This window comes from Oncorhynchus keta, chromosome 2 (genome assembly GCF_023373465.1).
Source record: "Oncorhynchus keta strain PuntledgeMale-10-30-2019 chromosome 2, Oket_V2, whole genome shotgun sequence".
NCBI classification, from domain to species: domain Eukaryota; kingdom Metazoa; phylum Chordata; class Actinopteri; order Salmoniformes; family Salmonidae; genus Oncorhynchus; species Oncorhynchus keta.
Genome location: NC_068422.1, coordinates 79,630,601 through 79,654,678, shown reverse-complemented (window position 1 = coordinate 79,654,678; position 24,078 = coordinate 79,630,601). Strand labels below are relative to the sequence as shown.

The following is a 24,078-nucleotide window of genomic DNA, read 5'->3' as shown; positions in this document are numbered from 1 at the left end:
GGACTCATTTTTACTGTGGATATAGATACTTTTGTACCTGTTTCCTCCAGCATCTTCACAAGGTCCTTTGCTGTTGTTCTTGGATTGATTTGCAGATTTCGCACCAAAGCACATTCATCTCTAGGAGACGGAACGTGTCTCCTTCCTGAGTGTACTATTGTTTGTACAGATGAACTTGGTACGTTCAGGCGTTTGGAAATTGCTCCCAAGGATGAACCAGACTTGTGGAGGTCTACAGTTCTTTTTCTGAGGTCTTGGCTGATTTCTTTTGATTTTCCCATGATGTCAAGCAAAGAGGCACTGAGTTTGAAGGTAGGCCTTGAAGTACATCCACAGGTACACCTTCAATTGACTCAAATTATGTCAATTAGCCTATCAGAAGCTTCTAAAGCCATGACTTCATTTTCTGGAATTTTCCAAGCTGTTTAAAGGCACAGTCAGTTTAGTTTAAGTTAACTTCTGTCCCACTGGAATTGTGATTCAGTGAATTATAAGTGAAATAATCTGTCTCAACAATTGTTGGAAAAATTACTTGTGTCATGCACAAAGTAGATGTCTTAACCGACTTGCCAAAACTGTAGTTTGTTAACAAGAAATGTGTGGAGTGGTTGAAAAACGAGTTTTAATGACTCCAACCTAAGTGTATGTAAACTTCTGACTTCAACTGTAAATATAGGATTATAAATTCTCAGTTAATAGTGTGGTTAAAAAGTCATTTTCAAAACTGATATAGTATATATTGTTGTAAAGTATTACTTATTAATGTACTGCTATTCTTCTGCTTCCTTTATGCCCTATTATGTTCCTACTCCACCCCAGGGGGCGCTTGTTGCTCTGTGAGTCTCAGCCCTCAGGCCTCTTATCATAGCAACCCATTGCAGATGACAAGTTGGGGCTTGTCTGTTGTGAGCTGTGAGCCAATGGGCTGAGCCAGAGCTTCAGCTTCCTCTCTGTCTCAGTGCACTGCAGCCTGCTGCTGCCTGCCTGTAGACTTATAGTAGCGCTCACTGCTCTGTGCTGCTCTGATGCTCACCCACACACCCACAGCTGTTCAGCCTGGCTAGTCCCACAGAGAGAGAAGCAGAGAGGCAGTGTGTCTCCAAGCCTCTACAAAACAGAATCAGATCCTTCTCACAAGCCTCTGTAAGTAGCTTGTTGCATCACTGCAGCTCTTTTGTCTCTCTTTGTCTCTGTAACACTACAGGAAATAACATGTCACAGGATGTTGTTTGTCCTGGGTTGGTGTGTGTCTAACTGATGTTATTATGGATGATGATCATGTATGATTTGTGGCTGGTAGGAGTTGTTAGATTGTCTCTGTAACACTACAGGAAATAACATGTCACAGGATGTTGTTTGTCCTGGGTTGGTGTGTGTCTAACTGATGTTATTATGGATGATGATCATATATGATTTGTGGCTGGTAGTGGTTGTTAGATTGCCAAGTTAAAATGCAACATTGTTCTGTTCCATTTCTCTGAAATGGATGCAAAACACTTTAGTTGCATATGTATTTTGAACGATGTGTGTGCCCCAAAATGACTGTAGAAAGTAAAAGTATTCTGGAGGTTGTCAGTGAAGCTGCAGTCAGTCAGTTCTAAAGATATTGCAGTGTGACAGAGAGCCAACATGGGAACAGAGAGAGGTGTGGTGGTTGTGGTGGTGGGTAAGATGATATAAACTGATTCTGAAGGAGTTGGCAGCTGGTGACGCATGTTGTCAGTTGGTGGGCCACTAGCCCACATCCGGTGTGTAGCCCACATGGGTGAGAGCATATGCATAGTAATATTAGTACCCAGCACATGGCTCATAGTAGCTACCTCTCCCTTATGATTGTAGCTTGCTCTCAGGAGGGATGTTACAGTGACAGAGTTAAAGCCTTACTATAAGCATCAACCTCCACAGAACAGATAGGAAGGTTGAATTGACTCAGTGGGAGGTGAGCTAAATCCATTTTCCTGGTAGTGGATGGAGTAGAGCCAAGCCAACCAAGGCTTCGTCCCAATACTGCAGAGTGAGAGAGGGATAGGTTGGCCAGCAGACCTGGATTCATATGCTATCTGAAATCTTTCAAATAATTGTAGTGTTTGCTTTAGAACAAGGCTGTAATGCCATATGAGCAGGGTTTGCACTTATACGACTATTCTATTGGTTCAATTGTGCCATGCAAGCTCAATCAAGCCCAGCTAAAGTGTTTGAAAGATTTCAAATAGTATTTGAACCCAGGCCTGTTGGCCAGTGTCTGGGGTTGGAACAGTAAGGTTGCTCGCAGGGAATGAATGGAAGGTATTTTTAGATTCAATGTTCGTGGTGTACTGTGTGACAGTGCATAGGAACACAGTGTACAGGTTTGACTCTGACAGAACACAGGAATTGATGTGGTTCAACATTGGCCTGTCCAGCCTCAGCCTGGCACTGGCTGTAATTTACAGGTGTACAGTTATGAATCACATCAGAATATCGAGAACTTCACCTGGTATAACCTTACATTTTAGATTGTAGCCCTCTATTTCTCTCTCTGTTGTTCTTTCTCTCTCTACCTCTGCTGCTCTCCCTCGCTCCCTCTCTGTCTCTCTCTTTCTGTTGATCTCTACCCAAAGTGATACTCCTTAGTGTGGACAAAGTAAAACTGATTATCACCTGCAACCCATAACGACAGTCATTGCTAGCATCATCATCAAATACCTTCCCAATAACCACACCCAGCTTATCTCACTGACTTACCAAAACTTGTATGATTCCTCAGATATAGTACACAACATGTTCGGAATCAGCATCCACCTCCCCACTCACTGACATATCTGGTTTATATACAAAACCAGTTTAACTTCATTTTCACACACTCATAGAGAGATCCTCTACCCCAGGCAGTGTCTGTGCATCACACATTCAGACAGTGTGATAGTAACTTGGCATTGTAGAGAAATGGAGAACACGTGCAATGATTATCGCTGTGGAGAGGAGACTGAGTTACCATTGAATCAGCACAATCTCTATTTTACTCCCTCAATTTCAAATCAATTCAAATGTGATTATTGGCATGGGAAACATTTTTACATTGCCTAAGCAAGTGAAATAGACAAACAAAAAGGAAAGGGAAATAAACAATCAGAAATTAACAGTAAACATTACAAAAGTTTTAAAAGAATATGGAAATGTTATATTGCTAGCTATGTACAGTGTTGTAACAATGTGCAAGTAATTGAAGTATGAAAGGTAATATAAATAAGCAGATAAATATAGGTTGTATTTACAATGGTGTTTGTGCTCCACAGGTTGCCCTTTTCTTGTGATAACAGGTCACAAATATTGCTGTTGTGGTGGCACACTGTTGTATTTCACCTAATAGATATGGGAGATTGGATTGGTTTTCAAATTCTTTGTGGGTCTGTAATCTGAGGGAAATATAGTGCCTTCAGAAAGTATTCACACCCCTTGACTTTTTCCACATTTTGTTGCTTGACAGCCTGAATTTTTATTTGGAATAAATTGAGATTTTGTGTCACTGGCCAACGCACAATACCCATAATGTCAAAGTGGAATTATGTTTTTAGAAATGTTACCAAATTAATTAAAAATTAAGAGCTGAAATGTCTTGAGTCAATAAGTATTCAACCCCTTTGTTATGGGAAGCCTAAATACATTCAGGGGTAAACATGTGCTTAACAAGTCACATAATAAGTTACATAGACTCCGTGTGCAATAATAGTGTTTAACATGAACGACTACCTTTTGAATGACTACCTCATCTCTGTAACCGACACATACTGTACAATTATCTGTCAGGTCCCTCAGTCAAGCAGTGAATTTTCAAACACTGATTGAACCACAAAGACCAGGGAGGTTTTCCAATGCAAAGAAGGGCACCTATTGGTAAATGGGTCCAATAAAATAATCAGACATTGAATATCCCTTTGGATGGTGTATCACTACACCCAGTCACTACAAAGATACAGGCGTCCCTCCCAGCTCAGTTGCAGGAGAGGAATGAAACTGCTCAAGAATTTAACCATGAGACCAATGGTGACATTAAAACAGTTACAGAGTTTCATGGCTGTGATAGGAGAAAACTGAGAATGGATCAACAACATTGTAGTTACTCTATAATATTAACCTAAAGGACAGAGTGAAAAGAGGGAAGCCTGTACAGAAAATAAATATTCCATAACATACATCCAGATTGCAGCAAGGCACTAAAGTAAAACTGCAAAACGTGGTGAAGAAATTAACTTTATGTCCTGAATACTAAGTATTATGTTTGGGGAAAATCCAGCAAAACACATCACTGAGTACCACTCTTCATATTTTCAAGCACGGTGGTGGGTGCATCATGTTATGGGTATGCTTGTCATCAGCAAGGGAGTTTTGTAGAGTAAAAAGAAACAGAATAGAGTTTAAAAAAAAAAAAAGATATTTAACCAGGCAAGCCATTTAAGAACAAATTCTTATTTACATTGACGGCCTAGGAACAGTTCCTTATTCAGGGGCAGAACGACAGATTTTTACCTTGTCAGCTCAGGGATTCGCTCTAGCTACTTTTCGGGTACTGGCCCAACGCTCTAACCACTAGGCTACCTGCCGTTAAGCACAAGCAAAATCCTAAAGGAAAATCTGATTCAGTCTGCTTTCCACCAGACACTGGGAGACAAATTCACCTCAGCTGGAAAATAACCTAAAACAAAAAGACAAAAATATACACTGGAGTTGCTTACCAAGACAACATTAAATGTGGCCTAATTACAATTTTGAAAATCTATGGCAAGACATGAAGATGACTTTCTAGCCATGATCAACCAACTTGACAGAGCTTTTAATAATAATGTGCAAATGTTGTACAATCCAGGTGTGGAAAGCTCTTAGAGATTTACCCAGAAAGACCGTAATCGCTGCCAAAGGTGATTCTAACATATATTGACTAAGGTGTGTGAATACTTATGTAAATGAGATATTTCTGTATTTGATTTTCAATAAATTTGAAAACATTTCTAAAAACATGCTTTCATTATTAGGGATTATGTGTAAATCAATTTAATCCATTTTGAATTCAGGCTGTAACACATCAAAATGTGGAATAAGTCAAGGGGTATGAATACTTTCTGAATGCGCTGTATGTGACTCTAATATGGTCTTACATTTGGCAGGAGGTTAGGAAGTGCAGCTAGGTTTCCATCTCCTGTCTTCTCTTGAGAGTCAGGTCTGCCGATGGTGACCTTTCGATAGCAAGGCCATGCTCACTGAGTCTGTACATAGTCAAAGCTTTTCTTAATATTGGGTCAGTCACAGTGGTCAGGTATTCTGCTACTATGTATTCTCTGTTTAGGGCCAAATAACATTCCAGTTTGCTCAGTTTTTTTGTTGATTCTTTCCAATGTGTCAAGTAATTATCTTTTTGTTTTCTCATGATTTGGTTGGATCTAATTGTGTTGCTGTCCTGTTGTGAACAGAGTCCCAGTACCCGCTGGCTGAGGGGACTCTTCTTCAGGTTCATCTCTCTGTAGGTCAGGGCTTTGTTATGGAAGGTTTGAGAATCTCTTCCTTTTAGGTGCTTGTGGAATTTAATTGCTCTTTTCTGGATTTTGATCATTAGCTGGAGTCGTCCTAATTCTGCTCTGGATGCATTATTTGCAGTTTTACGTTTTACATGGAGGATGTTTTTTTCATAATTCTGCATAGAGTCAATTTGGGCTTTGTGAATTATTTGTTTGTGAGAGGACCCCAGACCTCACAACCATAGAGGGCTTCTGTGGTGCTGGTGTTTAGGTCAAGGTAGGTATATTGTTTTGTGTGATCTAGGGCAACAGTGTCTAGGTGGAATTTGTATTTGTGTGGCTGGAAACGGGACCTTTTTTGGAACACCATTATTTTTGTCTTACTGAGATTAACTGTCAGGGCCCAAGTCTGACAGAATCTGCAGAAGATCTAGGTGCTGCTTAGTTGGGGACAGAAGCACCAGATCATCTGCAAAACAGCAAACATTTGACTTCAGAGTCTAGTAGGGTGTGGCCGGGTGCTTCAGACTGAGCCCTCGCCAGTTTGTTGGTATAAATGTTGAAGAGGGTGGGGCTCAATTTTTTGGGTGAATTTTAACTGCATACTTGTACACATTGTTTATGTACATGTTTTCCCCCAACACCGCATTCCATAAATGTGTATAGGTGGGGTGTCAGTGGGCTGACTGTGAACGCTCTGAGAGACTCTGGGTTGAGGTCGGTGATAAAGTAGTTTACAGTACTACTGCCAAGACATGAGCTGTAGGTGTACCTACCGTAGGAGTCCCCTCGAAGCCTACCATTGACTATATACAGACTCAGCGTGCGACAGAACTGCAGGAGTTGTGTGACCCGTTTTTGTTGGTTGTTTTGTCGTAGTTGTTGGGCATATTGGGGAGGGAATGCTGCCACCTCCAGGTAGGGTTTTGTCCCCCTGTGTTCTGAGTGTGTCAGGTTCTTGTTCAGTTCAGGAATTTAGGTCTCCACAGACTAGAACATTTACCTGGGTCTGGAAATAATTGAGCTCCCCCTCTAGGATGGAGAAGCTGTCTTTATTAAAGTATGGGGGATTCTAGTGGAGGGTTATACAGTACTGTACACTCTTAGAAAAAAAGATTCCAAACGGTTCTACGGCTGTCTCCATAAGAGAACCCTTTTTGGGTCTGGAAAGGGTCCTACATGGAACCCAAAAGGGTTCTACCTTGAACCAAAAATGGTTCCTCAAAGGGTTCTCCTATGGGGATAGCCAAAGTACCCTTTAAGGGTCTATAGCACCATTTTTTTCTAAGTGTAGGTAGCACACAGGACAATATTTGTATCTGTTGAGATTATTTACTCATTTATTTTAACCAAATGTAAAATGTTCCTGTTTTGATTTATTTAATAATGGTGAAGTCTCTTTCTGAATCCTTCCACAGCAGAACTGTAGAACTGCTAGACAAACTGAGAAACAGATTCAAAAACGCTAAATCTGAATATTCCTCTTCAACAGGAAATATCGTATTTTTGCAGTTCATCATCGTTGTCATCTCATAGCTGAAGGCCAGCCCCCCCACACACACACACATATTAACCTGACTCTAAATACAGTACACAAGCCTTTTGGGCCCAATTATCTCTGAGATGACTTAATATCATTACTGTGTGGTTCGTGTTGTAAATTTAAACCGTTGTTTCACATGTTTCTCATGCAAGGAAGTATAATGATGATCCTATTTATACGGTCTCATGTCCCACTCTAAAGGGTTTTCAAACCTCTACCTGGTGTATGCATTATGTACAGGTGTCCACTGCTACTCCACTGACTGACACAGAGCTATACTCTACCAGCGGAGGTGCTGTGAGCGGCCGGAGGTCATCATGGCAACCCAGAGACATGTACCCAGTGACAGTCTGGCTAGAACATTCAGGTCAGCTATGGTGGGCATGTGTCTGTGTGGGCCTCATACGTAACTGTAGTAGACTGTAATGTGCCGCAGGGGAAATATATTTGGGCCTGTAGCCTATGATAGAGTACACTGTGATCTATGGTCAGTGTTGAGTTTGTAGAAGAGTAAGAAAACACATTGTTTTACTATGTTACACATTCTTCCCATTATGGAGTTGGTTCTGATTTGGAGGAAGAAAAGCTTATCCTAGATCTATACCTATGGGTGGGCAATATCTATCAGTGGTCTATGGGGGTGGGAAAGTGGCTGTATGGTTCTTTAAGGTCTATTTTGTTTAGGTCCTGTGCCAGAAACCCTAGTGAGGTCATCTCCACTAGACTGAGAGACATGCTCCACACCTTCATCCAGCACTACCAGGAACCATGGGAAGAGAACCGCAGCCTAGACAGAGGTGTGTGTGTTTGTGTCTGTGTGTATGCATGTGTTGATATATTGACATTTCAGTAACTTCCTGTTGTTTTTAGAGAGAGGAGTGAAGTTCTCCAGCCAGACAGAGGCTTTGTACTACAGGGTTCTAGAGGCTGTCATCAATCAGGAGAGGAAGAGGCTGGGATACAAAGACCTTTCAGTGAGTCCTCTGCCCTCTGCTGTGTATGACTGGAACTGCACTGTTTAGTGTCATTACGCGTTCACGTTACAATTCCCTCTGGGGGCACTGTTGTATAGACATGTATAGTATAGAGGTTGTCCTTGATGACTAGTTTCTTGGCAGGGCATTCTGGCGCATGATCTGTTCCAGCGCTCTCTAGTGGCCTGTTGTCTGGAGATGGTAATCTTCTCCCATCAGCCACCAGGCAGCTTCCCCCTGGTCATTGACATCTTTAGCCTGGCGCCATATGACTTCTACAAGGTAACATCTACACAAAACACCTGCAGTACATGTCATACTGTAATGTAACATCGTAGGTTTGGTTTCACGTGATAAGTAACCTTACCTGAAAACTGAAGCATTATGTTAGCTCCTCAAGCTAATGCCTAGGCTTGGGCTCAAACGGTTTACACAGTCTTGGGGCATACAGACGTCCTGGGTTCAAACACGTCTACTGTAATCTTAGTGATCAATTTAGGTGCTGTTTAACCCTTTACTGTGTGTGGTGTGTGCCAGGTGATAGAGCTGGTGCTGCGGGCTGAGGAGGGCTTGCTGCCGGGTGTGGTCAGGCATCTGACCCATATAGAGGAGCAGGTCCTGGAGAGTCTGGCCTGGAGGAGAGACTCACCACTCTGGGACCAGATCAGAGCTGCTAAGGGTCAGGGACAGCTGCCTGCATACCATCAGGTCAGTGGGCAAAGGTTCAAATTCACCTGTTTGTCAACTGGGCAAAATATACAGTGCACCCTCTCAAAATATATAGAGCAACACCGCTGGCACACTCGAAACAGGTTGGTCTAATATGGCAGCATGGCGGCTGTCGTTCCATTCAATAGAGGAAACAAAATGATCCCAAACTTAAGGTAACAGATGGTTCTATGTGTATTCAAGGTGATGCTCCCCCAATACTCAGAGGACACAGACAAGATGGCCAAGATCCCTCCCAACCCTTCACACTTGACCCCAAGCCTTGTGAATGGGATCCATGGAATTGACCTGAACTCCCCGATTACCCACCATGAACGCTACAGCTCACCCCCTGCTGGCTCAAAGATGGCCGCTTGCCCTACCACACCAGTCAGCCCATCCCAGTCCTCCTCTGTCATTGTTACTGGACAGACTGTAGTCACCATGGCATCAGCCACTGTCACCACCAACAATGGCCAGTCAGTCAGCATACCGGTTCGAGGTAAAGACTATCCCTCAGATGAAACCCAATATGGCCATAGAAATGACAACCCTAATAGAATACTGACATAATGTAATACATCTTATAATAAACATGTTATATACCTTGTTTACATATCACATCAACCAGTGCTATTTGTTCAATTAAACCTCTTCCACACCCAGGCATTGCCAACGACCGGGGAGCCATCACATTTACCCTCAGTGTTGTAGGTCAGCCCATTCTTCCACAGCAAGTCTCTAGCACCTCTACCCAGCAGCCCCAGAACCCTCTACCCTCTACCCAGAGTAAGGGCTCCATCTCACTGTTCCTCCGCAAGGTAGGCTTTACTCAGATTCCTACATACCTGAGCTGGCCTGAATGCTATGAGCCTAGATATTTAGTTACAAGATCCACAAGACAAAGGCCATACTCCTTCCCTCTGTCTCAGGTCTACCACCTGGTGAGCATGCGTCTGAGGGACATCTGTGTTAAACTGGACATCTGTGAGGCGCTGCGGCTGAAGATCTGGACCTGCGTTGAACACTCCTTGGTCCACTGCACGGACCTCATGCTAGACCGACACCTGGACCAAATACTCATGTGTGCCATCTATGTCATGGCCAAGGTAGCACTATTTGCTTTGCCTCTAGACGTTTTGCTATACTTCCTTAATGCAGATGGTTTTATGACTTGGGTGATCGACAGCAAGGCATTCAGCCTTCTATACCTCTTCAGCTGTGTATTGATGATTATAATGTAATATATTACCTCATTTCCATGTTTGTGCTGTGTGTTGCTCATGCAGGTAACCAAAGTGGACATGCCCTTCAAGCTCATCATGCAGTGCTACAAGACTCAGCCTCAAGCAAGCAACTGTGTAAGGAGATCAATGTTTTGCTTGCTTTTGTGTGTGTGAGTTAAATCCAGCTGGTTTGTTATTGTGTAGTTGATGAAGTCTGTATTGTCCTTCTGTCAGGTATTCAGAAGTGTTCTGATCTCAGGGAGAAACACCAAGACCTCACAAAACTCTCCTGGAGGATCCAACAGAGAAAACAGTTAGACAAATAGAAAATATATGTTTGCATCATAATATGCATGAATTAACAAATTATTTAATAAAGAATGATTTTTGAATGTGATGCTGCTCTGTTTTCCAGTTGATGTAAACCCCAGCAGTAGCTTGCTTACCTACCAGAGCCCTCCCACCCATCCTACAGGACCCAGAGCTCCCTGTAGACAGGGCCAGGAGGAGAGAGGACACCTCATCTATTTCTACAACACCGTCTATGTCAAACAGATGAAGGACTTTGCCCTGCGCTACACCTCCAGCTCTCTGACCATAGCCGGGGTGAGGGGACATTTTCAAATACTTCCTAATGGAGTCAGTAGTCGTCATACACGATACGTAGGAAACACTTTACCAGTGGTCTCAGATATGTCCAAACTGAGGTATAACATCATTGGTACTTACAGGTTGATAGAAGTAAGAGCAGTCCTTGTACAGATACAGTGCATTGTTCCTAGGCCCAGTGCTTTCATCACTATCCAGAGATTCTGACCACATTCTGGTCATTTTTCCATGCACAGGTTGAAACCCCTCCCCTTTCGCCATACCCCTTCCAGAGTGTTGGATCCTTGCGCAGACTCCGCCCCTCCAACCACCATTCCCTCTACATCTCCCCCCACAAGCCCAGCACACACCCCTCCCCCCGCACTGGGTTCCTCTACTACGTCAGCAGAAGCCCCTCAAAGGTCAGAGGTTGGAAATACCTCTCTAATCCTGCTAACGGTTACCTAACTAACCCTCTTCTATACTTCCTGTCTGAAACCTAACTAACATTACACATATTTTAACTTAAATTACTGTGAAAAGCAAAAGGCCTGGTCATCGTAAATACACAGTACACATCTAGTCATGTGTGTTGCTAATCGTTGTATCCCACAGCGTCTGAGAGAGATCAATGACATGATGAGGACATTTCAGTCACGCACCAGGAAGCGCTGTGCAGCCCAGCTGCAGGAGGACAGTGAGGAGGAGGGTGGGCCGCTTGTGAAGAGGCCCTGTCAGGATAGACCGTCAGATTGGCAGAGAAAGCTCAGGGACCTCGGCCAGGACTTCAACCAGGCACTGACCAGGGCCCAGAACCAGCAACAATCCCAGACCAGGGCCAAGGCACAGCACCAAGCAACAGCACACAAGGGGACACATTGATGACATCTCACTTTCGTTGACTTACCGCCATGCTTCATACTTCCATCATCAGTGTCTGTGGTCCATATTGTTCCAATGAGTGTAGACCTGCAAGGAGAATGGATGCTGTGGATGTACAATGTTAGAAAGAATTGGCATCATTAGCACTCAGTGAAGTTCTCTTAGCAAGCAATGTTCATGATTAGAAAAGCTGATTTGTAATCAATTAGGGTATTGTAATAATCTGAGGGTAACTAGGGCTCTGTATCAAATATCATATTATACATATCATATACAGTATATATTTCAACATTTTAGTCCTCTGTGAACCATGTCCTAGTTACCTAAGGAAGCAGTAAAGGATTTGTGTTGATACTGAGCACTGTGTACAGTTTGTTTTTGGTGAGAGGGAGGGGTCTCTCTCTGGAACATACAGTAGTAATTATTTTCAATTTTCAAGTTTAATTTGTCACATGCACAAGTACAGTGAAATGCTAAACTTGTACGCCCTACCCAACAAACAGTGTAGTGTTCAAAATAGAAAAAAGTATAACTAATTATAAACATATCAAACACAGATATATGACATATGGGTGAGCCTTTTAAAATGATTATACATGTATGTATCTGTTGGACCAGATGTTAGATAATATTATGTTTAATTGGCACTTTCAGTTTCACACGTTGCTTTTCTCTACCAGTGTTTCATTTGTACTGATCTGTGGTACAAATCCTTTACTTCTTTGTATTGTGATGTTGGATAAACATAACTCAGTTTTTACATCTCCTTACCCTACCGTCAACATTACCACAACATAGTGAGAGCCACTGTGGGAAAGAAACATAGCTCCATGTTGAATATATTGTCACTCATAGACAACAAGGTCATAAACAGCATGTGACATACCAGTCTTGGTATATTAGTCTCATGTCGATATAGTAAAATGGTTATTTAGTTCATTTTCAAAATGGCATATTTTGAAAAGCATCCGAACAAATGGCCATTTACTTTTCATAGTGGGGAAAATTGGTTTCCATGACGGCCTAGTGATTGAGTACCAATACCCATACTGTTTATCAGTAACTATGTCCTGACACGCTATGGGAAGTTCATTCTTAACTGATGTTGCTTGGCAAGCAAATCACAATAATCCTCTAAGAACCAATCAGCAAAGGCCTGTAAACTAAAACCCTGAGAGGTCAGTATAGAAAATAGAATCCCTAGAATGGGGAAGGCCCTCAGACCCATTAACTTGAATCGGAATGTCCATTCTAGGGATTATATTTCTATGGTTACACAGGTGCCCATGCAGGCTCAGCCCTATTGGAAGCCTCCTGGTCATCATGGAAACCAGGGGGACCTGCTTCCACAACAGTTATTTTCAGACTTCATAAAAAAACAACAACCTCAACAGGACGTCTGTTTGAATCAGTCTCCCACTGGACTGAACCATGGTGTGCAACACCAGCAGGGATGCTGTCGTGGTAGACCCTTCTAAAAAGCCAGAGACCAGACCAGCGTCGGCCAGCTCGACCAGTACGGCCACCGCTGAGGAGACTAAAGAAACTACAGAGAAAGACAAAGATGAAACAGAAGGCATATCAAGCTGCGACTGACCTCCATCTTCTTAACCCAAACTCCTCAAGGTAAGATATCTGTCATGCTGCCAGTTACACTTTTATGCTATCTCATCATCAAAATATGGGCAAATACAATTATCTGTATTATGTTTTGGGTCACTTTCTTTAGTCAATCAAATGGAAGTTAACTATTCTAATGATTAAGCTATAAACAAGTTGAACAAATGGTGGTCCTGAGCTAGTCTTGTAACCCAGGGTTGGGTTCGATCCCGGGACCACCCATACGTAGAATGTATGCACACATGACTGTATACAAATCATATATTATTATATATTATGACCCCATTGAGTAGCACTATGATACAATCACCTCTATTACTTCTCTGTCTGTCTGTGGCTATTTGACATGACCAGATGTGATGTATAGCTAGTGAGATTTTCTCTCTCTCGCTGTGGCAGCGTGCGTGTGTGTGCACAGATTGGCCTGTCTGCAGGTGAAGGTGGACCTGTCTGCAGAGAAAGGCAATGCTGCACAACTGTCCATCAACCCCTGTGTCATCTGGTACCAGACCAGTCACACACCCCGCTCCACTCTGTGATGTAGACCTACCAGCCACACAACCCGCTCCACTCTGTGATGTACCAGCCACCTACCATGTAACCACACACACAACCCGCTCCACTCTGTGATGTAACCTACCAGCCACACACCCTGTGATGTAGACCTACCAGCTCCACTCTGTGATGTAACCTACCAGCCACACACCCCGCTCCACTCTGTGATGTAACCTACCAGCCACACACCCCGCTCCACTCTGTGATGTAGACCTACCAGCCACACAACCCGCTCCACTCTGTGATGTAACCTACCAGCCACACACCCCGCTCCACTCTGTGATGTAGACCTACCAGCCACACAACCCGCTCCACTCTGTGATGTAACCTACCAGCCACACACCCTGCTCCACTCTGTGATGTTACCTACCAGCCACACAACCCGCTCCACTCTGTGATGTAACCTACCAGCCACACACCCTGCTCCACTCTGTGATGTAACCTACCAGCCACACACCCTGCTCCACTCTGTGATGTAGACCTACCAGCCACACACCCCGCTCCACTCTGTGATGTAACCTACCAGCCACACACCCCACTCCACTCTGTGATGTAACCTACCAGCCACACACCCCAACCCGCTCCACTCTGCTCCACTCTGTGATGTAACCTACCAGCCACACAACCCCAGCTCCACTCTGTGATGTAGACCTACCAGCCACACATGTTACCCGCTCCACTCTGTGATGTAACCTACCAGCCACACACCCTGCTCCACTCTGTGATGTAACCTACCAGCCACACAGCCCGCTCCACTCTGTGATGTAACCTACCAGCCACACACCCCACTCCACTCTGTGATGTAACCTACCAGCCACACACCCCGCTCCACTCTGTGATGTAACCTACCAGCCACACACCCCGCTCCACTCTGTGATGTAACCTACCAGCCACACACCCCGCTCCACTCTGTGATGTAACCTACCAGCCACACACCCCGCTCCACTCTGTGATGTAACCTACCAGCCACACACCCTGCTCCACTCTGTGATGTAACCTACCAGCCACACACCCCGCTCCACTCTGTGATGTAACCTACCAGCCACACACACTCCACTCTGTGATGTAACCTACCAGCCACACACCCCGCTCACTCTGTGATGTAGACCTACCAGCCACACACCCTGCTCCACTCTGTGATGTAACTTACCAGGCACACGCCCTGCTCCACTCTGTGATGTAACTTACCAGCCACACACCGTGCTCCACTCTGTGATGTAACTAACCAGCCACACACCCCGCTCCACTCTGTGATGTAGACCTACCAGCCACACACTCCACTCTGTGATGTAGACCTACCAGCCACACACTCCGCTCTGTGATGCAAACCTACCAGCCACACACCCCGCTCTGTGATGTAATCAACCAGCCACACACCCCGCTCCACTCTGTGATGTCGACCTGCCAGCCACACATCCCGCTCTGTGATGGAGACCTACCAGCCACACACCCCGCTCCACTCTGTGATGTAACCAACCAGCTACACCCCCCGCTCCACTCTGTGATGTAACCTACCAGCCACACACCCTGCTCCACTCTGTGATGTAACCTACCAGCCACACACCCTGCTCCACTCTGTGATGTAACCTACCAGCCACACACCCTGCTCCACTCTGTGATGTAACCTACCAGCCACACACCCTGCTCCACTCTGTGATGTAACCTACCAGCCACACACCCTGCTCCACTCTGTGATGTAACCTACCAGCCACACAACCCGCTCCACTCTATGATGTAACCTACCAGCCACACACCCCACTCCACTCTATGATATAACCTACCAGCCACACACCCTGCTCCACTCTGTGATGTAACCTACCAGCCACACACCCCGCTCCACTCTGTGATGTAGACCTACCAGCCACACACTCCACTCTGTGATGTAACCTACCAGCCACACACCCCGCTCCACTCTGTGATGTAGACCTACCAGCCACACACTCCACTCTGTGATGTAACTTACCAGGCACACGCCCCGCTCCACTCTGTGATGTAGACCTACCAGCCACACACTCCACTCTGTGATCTAACTTACCAGCCACACACGCTGCTCCACTCTGTGATGTAACTAACCAGCCACACCCCCCGCTCCACTCTGTGATGCAAACCTACCAGCCACACACCCCGCTCTGTGGTGTAGACCTACCAGCCGCACACCCCGCTCTGTGATGTAGACCTACCAGCCACACACCCCGCTCTGTGATGTAATCAACCAGCCACACACCCCGCTCCACTCTGTGATGTAGACCTACCAGCCACACACTCCTATCTGTGATGCAAACCTACCAGCCACACACCCCGCTCTGTGGTGTAGACCTACCAGCCGCACACTCCTATCTGTGATGCAAACCTACCAGCCACACACCCCGCTCTGTGGTGTAGACCTACCAGCCGCACACCCCGCTCCACTCTGTGATGTAGACCTACCATTCACACATCCCGCTCTGTGATGTAACCTACCAGCCAGCACACCCTGCTCCACTCTGTGATGTAACCTACCAGCCACACAACCCGCTCCACTCTGTGATGTAACCTACCAGCCACACACCCCGCTCCACTCTGTGATGTAACCTAACAGCCACACACCCCGCTCCACTCTGTGATGTAACCTACCAGCCACACACCCCGCTCCACTCTGTGATGTAACCTACCAGCCACACACCCTGCTCCACTCTGTGATGTAACCTACCAGCCACACAGCCCTACGCTCCACTCTGTGATGTAACCTACCAGCCACACACCCCACTCCACTCTGTGATGTAACCTACCAGCCACACACCCTGCTCCACTCTGTGATGTAACCTACCAGCCACACACCCTGCTCCACTCTGTGATGTAACCTACCAGCCACACACCCTGCTCCACTCTGTGATGTAACCTACCAGCCACACACCCCGCTCCACTCTGTGATGTAACCTACCAGCCACACACCCCGCTCCACTCTGTGATGTAACCTACCAGCCACACACCCTGCTCCACTCTGTGATGTAACCTACCAGCCACACACCCCGCTCCACTCTGTGATGTAACCTACCAGCCACACACCCTGCTCCACTCTGTGATGTAACCTACCAGCCACACACCCTGCTCCACTCTGTGATGTAACCTACCAGCCACACACCCCACTCCACTCTGTGATGTAACCTACCAGCCACACACTCTCCACTCTGTGATGTAACCTACCAGCCACACACCCCGCTCCACTCTGTGATGTAGACCTACCAGCCACACACTCCACTCTGTGATGTAACTTACCAGGCACACACCCTGCTCCACTCTGTGATGTAACCTACCAGCCACACACCCCGCTCCACTCTGTGATGTAATCAACCAGCCACACACCCCGCTCCACTCTGTGATGTAGACCTACCAGCCACACACTCCTATCTGTGATGCAAACCTACCAGCCACACACCCCACTCTGTGATGTAGACCTACCAGCCACACACTCCTATCTGTGATGCAAACCTACCAGCCACACACCCCGCTCTGTGGTGTAGACCTACCAGCCGCACACCCCGCTCTGTGATGTAGACCTACCATTCACACATCCCGCTCTGTGATGTAACCAACCAGCTACACACTCCGCTCTGTGATGTAACCTACCAGGCGCACAACCCGCTCCACTCTGTGATGTAACCTACCAGCCACACACCCCGCTCCACTCTGTGATGTAACCTAACAGCCACACACCCCGCTCCACTCTGTGATGTAACCTACCAGCCACACACCCCGCTCCACTCTGTGATGTAACCTACCAGCCACACACCCTGCTCCACTCTGTGATGTAACCTACCAGCCACACAGCCCGCTCCACTCTGTGATGTAACCTACCAGCCACACACCCCACTCCACTCTATGATGTAACCTACCAGTCACACACCCTGCTCCACTCTGTGATGTAACCTACCAGCCACACACCCCGCTCCACTCTGTGATGTAACCTACCAGCCACACACCCCTACCAGCCACACACCCCTCCACTCTGTGATGTTACCTACCAGCCACACACCCCGCTCCACTCTGTGATGTAACCTACCAGCCACACACCCCGCTCCACTCTGTGATGTAACCTACCAGCCACACACCCTGCTCCACTCTGTGATGTAACCTACCAGCCACACACCCCGCTCCACTCTGTGATGTAACCTACCAGCCACACACCCTGCTCCACTCTGTGATGTAAGCTACCAGCCACACACCCTGCTCCACTCTGTGATGTAACCTACCAGCCACACACCCCACTCCAATCTGTGATGTAGACATACCAGCCACACACTCCACTCTGTGATGTAACATACCAGCCACACACCCCGCTTCACTCTGTGATGTAGACCTACCAGCCACACACTCCACTCTGTGATGTAACTTACCAGGCACACGCCCTGCTCCACTCTGTGATGTAACTTACCAGCCACACACCGTGCTCCACTCTGTGATGTAACTAACCAGCCACACACCCCGCTCCACTCTGTGATGTAACCAACCAGCCACACACCCCGCTCCACTCTGTGATGCAAACCTACCAGCCACACACCCCGCTCTGTGGTGTAGACCTACCAGCCGCACACCCCGCTCTGTGATGTAGACCTACCAGCCACACACCCCGCTCTGTGATGTAATCAACCAGCCACACACCCCGCTCCACTCTGTGATGTCGACCTGCCAGCCACACACCCCGCTCCACTCTGTGATGTAACCAACCAGCCACACACCCCGCTCCACTCTGTGATGTAACCTACCAGCCACACACTCCACTCTGTGATGTAACCTACCAGCCACACACCCCGCTCCACTCTGTGATGTAACCTAACAGCCACACACCCCGCTCCACTCTGTGATGTAACCTATCAGCCACACACCCTGCTCCACTCTGTGATGTAACCTACCAGCCACACACCCCGCTCCACTCTGGGATGTAACCTAACAGTCACACACCCCGCTCCACTCTGTGATGTAACCTACCAGCCACACACCCTGCTCCACTCTGTGATGTAACCTACCAGCCACACACCCCGCTCCACTCTGTGATGTAACCTATCAGCCACACACCCTGCTCCACTCTGTGATGTAACCTAACCAGCCACACACCCCGCTCCACTGTGTGATGTAACCTATCAGCCACACACCCCGCTCCACTCTGTGATGTAACCTACCAGCCACACACCCCGCTCCACTCTGTGATGTAACCTACCAGCCACACACCCCTCCACTCTGTGATGTAACTCCACTCTGTGATGTAACCTACCAGCCACACACCCTGCTCCACTCTGTGATGTAACCTACCAGCCACACACCCCGCTCCACTCTGTGATGTAACCTACACAGCCACACACCCTGCTCCACTCTGTGATGTAACCTAACAGCCACACACCCCGCTCCACTCTGTGATGTAACCTACCAGCCACACACCCCGCTCCACTCTGTGATGTAACCTACCAGCCACACACCCCGCTCCACTCTGTGATGTAACCTACCAGCCACACACCCCGCTCCGCTCTGTGATGTAACTTACCAGCCACACGCCCCGCTCCACTCTGTGATGTAACCAACCAGCCACACACCCCGCTCCACTCTGATGTAGACCTACCAGCCACACACCCCGCTCTGTGATGTAGACCTACCAGCCACACACCCTGCTCCACTCTGTGATGTAGACCTACCAGCCACACACTCCACTCTGTGATGTAACTTACCAGGCACACGCCCCTTTCCACTCTGTGATGTAGACCGACCAGCCACACACTCCACTCTGTGATGTAACTTACCAGCCACACACCCTGCTCCACTCTGTGATGTAACTAACCAGCCACACACCCCGCTCCACTCTGTGATGTAACCAACCAGCTACACACTCCGCTCTGTGATGTAACCTACCAGCCGCACAACCCGCTCCACTCTGTGATGTAACCTACCAGCCACACACCCCGCTCCACTCTGTGATGTAACCTACCAGCCACACACCCTGCTCCACTCTGTGATGTAACCCACCAGCCACACACTCCCACTCTGTGATGTAGACCTACCAGCCACACACCCCTCTCCACTCTGTGATGTAACCTACCAGCCGCACAACCCGCTCCACTCTGTGATGTAACCTACCAGCCACACACCCCGCTCCACTCTGTGATGTAACCTACCAGACACACACCCTGCTCCACTCTGTGATGTTACCTACCAGCCACACACCCCGCTCCACTCTGGGATGTAACCTAACAGTCACACACCCTGCTCCACTCTGTGATGTAACCTACCAGCCACACACCCCGCTCTGTGATGTCGACTCACCAGCCACACACTCCACTCTGTGATGTAGACCTACCAGCCACACACCCCTCTCCACTCTGTGATGTAGACCTACCAGCCACACACCCTGCTCCGATCTGTGATGTAACCTACCAGCCACACACTCCACTCTGTGATGTAGACCTACCAGCCACACACCCCGCTCTGTGATGTAGACCTACCAACACACACCCTGCTCTGATCTGTGATGTAACTTACCAGCCACACGCCCCGCTCCGATCTGTGATGTAGACCTACCAGCCACACACCCTGCTCTGTGATGTAGACCTACCAGCCACACACTCCACTCTGTGATGTAGACCTACCAGCCACACACCCCGCTCTATGATGTAGACCTACCAGCCACACATCCCACTCTGTGATGTAGACCTACCAGCCACACACTCCACTCTGTGATGTAGCCTACCAGCCACACACTCCCCTCTGTGATGTAGACCTACCAGCCACTCACCCCGCTCTGTGATGTAGACCTACCAGCCACACACTCCACTCTGTGATGTAGACCTACCAGCCACACACCCCGATCTGTGATGTAGACCTACCAGCCACACACTCCACTCTGTGATGTAGACCTACCAGCCACACACCCCGATCTGTGGTGTAGACCTACCAGCCGCACACCCCGCTCTGTGATGTAGACCTACCAGCCACACACCCCTCTCCACTCTGTGATGTAGACCTACCAGCCACACACCCTGCTCCGATCTGTGATGTATCCTACCAGCCACACACTCCACTCTGTGATGTAGACCTACCAGCCACACACCCCGCTCTGTGATGTAGACCTACCAACACACACCCTGCTCTGATCTGTGATGTAACTTACCAGCCACACGCCCCGCTCCGATCTGTGATGTAGACCTACCAGCCACACACCCTGCTCTGTGATGTAGACCTACCAGCCACACACTCCACTCTGTGATGTAGACCTACCAGCCACACACCCCGCTCTATGATGTAGACCTACCAGCCACACATCCCACTCTGTGATGTAGACCTACCAGCCACACACTCCACTCTGTGATGTAGCCTACCAGCCACACACTCCCCTCTGTGATGTAGACCTACCAGCCACACACCCCGCTCTGTGATGTAGACCTACCAGCCACACACTCCACTCTGTGATGTAGACCTACCAGCCACACACCCCGATCTGTGATGTAGACCTACCAGCCACACACTCCACTCTGTGATGTAGACCTACCAGCCACACATCCCGATCTGTGATGTAGCCTACCAGCCACACACTCCCCTCTGTGATGTAGACCTACCAGCCACACACCCCGATCTGTGATGTAGCCTACCAGCCACACACTCCCCTCTGTGATGTAGACCTACCAGCCACACACTCCCCTCTGTGATGTAGACCTACCAGCCACACACTCCCCTCTGTGATGTAGACCTACCAGCCACACACTCCCCTCTGTGATGTAGACCTACCAGCCACACACCCCGCTCTGTGATGTAGACCTACCAGCCACACACTCCCCTCTGTGATGTAGACCTATCAGCCACACACCCCGATCTGTGATGTAGCCTACCAGCCACACACTCCCCTCTTTGATGTAGACCTACCAGCCACTCACCCCGCTCTGTGATGTAGACTTCCTGCCACAGGTTCCTTACTCTGTCTACTGTTGCTGGTCCAGAACACTCTCTCAATCTCTCAACTGGACCTTCAGTGTCCACAGTGCCATGTTTATATCCTGTTAATGTGCCAGTATGGTCATTGTAACAACAATGAGACATGGTCGTAAATGTACAGATTCAATCTGACTAATGTCCTTTATTGTTCTTACCTCCATCTCTATCTCACTCTCTATCACACACCTCTGTTCTAAGGTGGCAGTTACAATCAGTTATTTCAAAAGCTTCCAATCCTGCCGCAGGCTAAACCAAACAGCAGCCAAATCAGTAGGCTTTGAAGGCAGTTTTTTTTTCTCCAGCTGTACAGCATATTACTGAACACTCCAGCAGTCCTAGGCTCCAACACTACATACCACTGCATCAGGAAGCTGTTACAGCTCTGTGTTTGGGTAGACAGCAGCCTGCTTGTTATTACCCATAAAGTAAATGGTTCCCAAAGATACAAATATATTATACTGCAATGCCCTTTTCTGCCACCAGGGGGCATATAAACCCACCAACAGTTCTGTATGTCACCACCAGGGTGCAAAAGTGATCCATCAGTATTTGGTGGACTGTCCAAGGCCCTGGTTCATTTGCTCAAGACATTTAATCTGAAATATATTGTAAATGTATTACCAGCGAGTGAATAGAGCTGGAAGGGAATAGCCATTTCACAAAGCCCATATCACAAATACTCATCACAGAGGAAGCGGGAAATTACATTAAAATATTACCATTATACAAATGGAAAGTGTGATTGAATAATGTGTTTTAGAAGATAAATGAAAAGCACTTTGTTGGAAAATGTGGTTCTAAATAGCTTTTTAATTTCAGATGTGGGATAAAACAAAACACATTTTTACCCCATTTTCACTGGCAATTGATTAGTGGTGCCACACCTGTAGAGAGAAGGGCTCTTATCTTCTCATTATCAGTTAATTAATATGCATGCACACATGTCTATTATCTTCCCTCTGCCATTTAGCAGAATTGAGACATTGATGTTGTAATGGCCTTGAATGACTTCTCTCTCTGTTGCTTTAAGGAGAAATAAGACACATGACTGACATTGTCTTTAATTGTTGTAAGAGACAATTTAATTCAAATAAAATAAAAATGAAAAATATGTCATCACCATTTCACTCTGGGAGGTGTATCTATAAACAGAGCAACTCTTATTTTATTGGATGTATTTAAGTTAGCAGCTATTCTATGGTACTGTAGCTTTACGAAACTAAGCCATTTGGTGCTGTCACGCCCTGACCTCAGAAAGCCTGTTTATTTCTCTATTTGGTTGTCTCTGATTGGGAATCATACTTAGGCAGCCTGTTTTCCACCTGAGTTTGTGGGATCATGTTTTTGCACAGTAGCCCTGCAGAACTTTAAGTTCGTTTATCTTTTGTTGTTTTTTTGGCGTTCATTTTTGTCACACCCTGACCTTAGAGATCCTTATTATTCTCTATGTTTGGTTAGGTCAGGGTGTGACTCGGGTGGGAAAGTCTATGTTTTCTATTTCTTTGTTTTGGCCGGGTGTGGTTCCCAATCAGAGGCAGCTGATTATCTATCGTTGACTCTGATTGGGGATCACATATAAGTTGGGTTTTGTGAGATCTTGTTTTCTGTTTAGTGTTTCTACTTGACAGATCTGTGCGCTTTCGTTTTCGCTTTTGTTACTCTTGTTTGAGTGTTTTTGAAATAAAAGAATCATGAACACTTTCCACGCTGCGCTTTGGTCCACTCTTCCTTCTAGCAACGAGAGCCGTTACAGAAGATCCCACCAAAAACTGACCAAGCAGCGCGGCCAGGAGGACTGGACATGGGAGGACATCTTAGAGGGTAAAGGATCCTGGACGTGGGAGGAGATCCAAGCCGGAATGGATCGCTTCCATGGGAGCAGACGGAGGCAGCGAGGGAGGAACAACGTCGACACCGGGGTTACCGACCTCGAAACAAGCATGAGAGGCACACGGGGAGATTGGCATAGTCAGGGTTTAGACCTGTGGGGAGCGTGTGACCGGTCAGGGTGTTTCCAGTGCGCATTCACAGCCCGGGACGCAGCCAGGACGGATTGTGCCGGCTCTCCGGTCCGTCTCTTCGGCCCAGGATATCCTGTGCCAGCTCTACGCACAGTATCTCCAGTTCGCAAGCACAACCCAGACCGGCCTGTTCCAGCTCCCCGCACTTGCCGAGCTACAGGGGGTATTCAGCCAGGACGTGTTGTGCCAGCTCTACGCTTCAGACCTCCAGTGCGCCTCCACGGTCCAGTATATCATGCGCCGGCTCTACGCACTATGCCTCCAGTGCGCCTCCACGGTCCAGTATATCATGCGCCGGCTCTACGCACTATGCCTCCAGTGCGCCTCCACGGTCCAGTATATCATGCGCCGGCTCTACGCACTATGCCTCCAGTGCGCCTCCACGGTCCAGTATATCATGCGCCGGCTCTACGCACTATGCCTCAAGTGCGCCTTCATAGCACAGTGCATCCTGTGCCAGCTCTCCACACTCACAGAGCTAAAGTGGGTATCCAGCCAGGACGCGTTGTGGAAGCTCCAAGT

At 47.3% G+C, this 24,078-nt stretch overlaps 1 protein-coding gene and 1 long non-coding RNA gene across 6 annotated transcripts; one reads left to right on the top strand and one right to left on the bottom strand.

The window, feature by feature from the left end:
- The first annotated feature begins 635 nt into the window (after positions 1 to 635).
- On the top strand, positions 636 to 11,768 carry LOC118360804 (retinoblastoma-like protein 2). Of its 5 annotated transcripts, none has more exons than XM_052484783.1 (14): positions 636 to 1,143; positions 7,273 to 7,399; positions 7,717 to 7,829; positions 7,903 to 8,006; positions 8,151 to 8,288; positions 8,544 to 8,714; positions 8,919 to 9,216; positions 9,381 to 9,535; positions 9,647 to 9,823; positions 10,004 to 10,075; positions 10,154 to 10,253; positions 10,356 to 10,546; positions 10,786 to 10,957; positions 11,144 to 11,307. In XM_052484783.1, the coding sequence occupies exons 2-14, from the start codon at positions 7,350 to 7,352 to the stop codon at positions 11,161 to 11,163; spliced, it is 1,761 nt and encodes a 586-aa protein (XP_052340743.1). In that variant the 5' UTR covers positions 636 to 1,143; positions 7,273 to 7,349; the 3' UTR covers positions 11,164 to 11,307. The 5 variants fall into 5 exon arrangements, with proteins under 5 accessions (XP_052340743.1, XP_052340741.1, XP_052340739.1 ...); XM_052484781.1 differs by having other exon boundaries at positions 655 to 1,143; positions 10,416 to 10,546; positions 10,786 to 10,950; positions 11,144 to 11,768; XM_052484779.1 differs by having other exon boundaries at positions 658 to 1,143; positions 10,786 to 10,950; positions 11,144 to 11,768.
- Positions 11,769 to 13,707: 1,939 nt separating this feature from the next.
- On the bottom strand, positions 13,708 to 19,585 carry LOC127913180 (uncharacterized). Its single transcript, XR_008085036.1, has 18 exons — positions 19,206 to 19,585; positions 18,945 to 19,058; positions 18,830 to 18,905; positions 18,738 to 18,775; positions 18,547 to 18,622; positions 18,471 to 18,508; positions 17,583 to 17,734; positions 17,492 to 17,529; positions 17,302 to 17,377; positions 16,578 to 16,729; positions 16,312 to 16,539; positions 16,081 to 16,270; positions 15,363 to 15,439; positions 15,097 to 15,286; positions 14,355 to 14,620; positions 14,279 to 14,316; positions 13,952 to 14,142; positions 13,708 to 13,759 (listed from the first exon to the last, which is right to left on the bottom strand). It is a non-coding gene; the product is annotated as an uncharacterized LOC127913180 (long non-coding RNA).
- Positions 19,586 to 24,078: the final 4,493 nt, after the last annotated feature.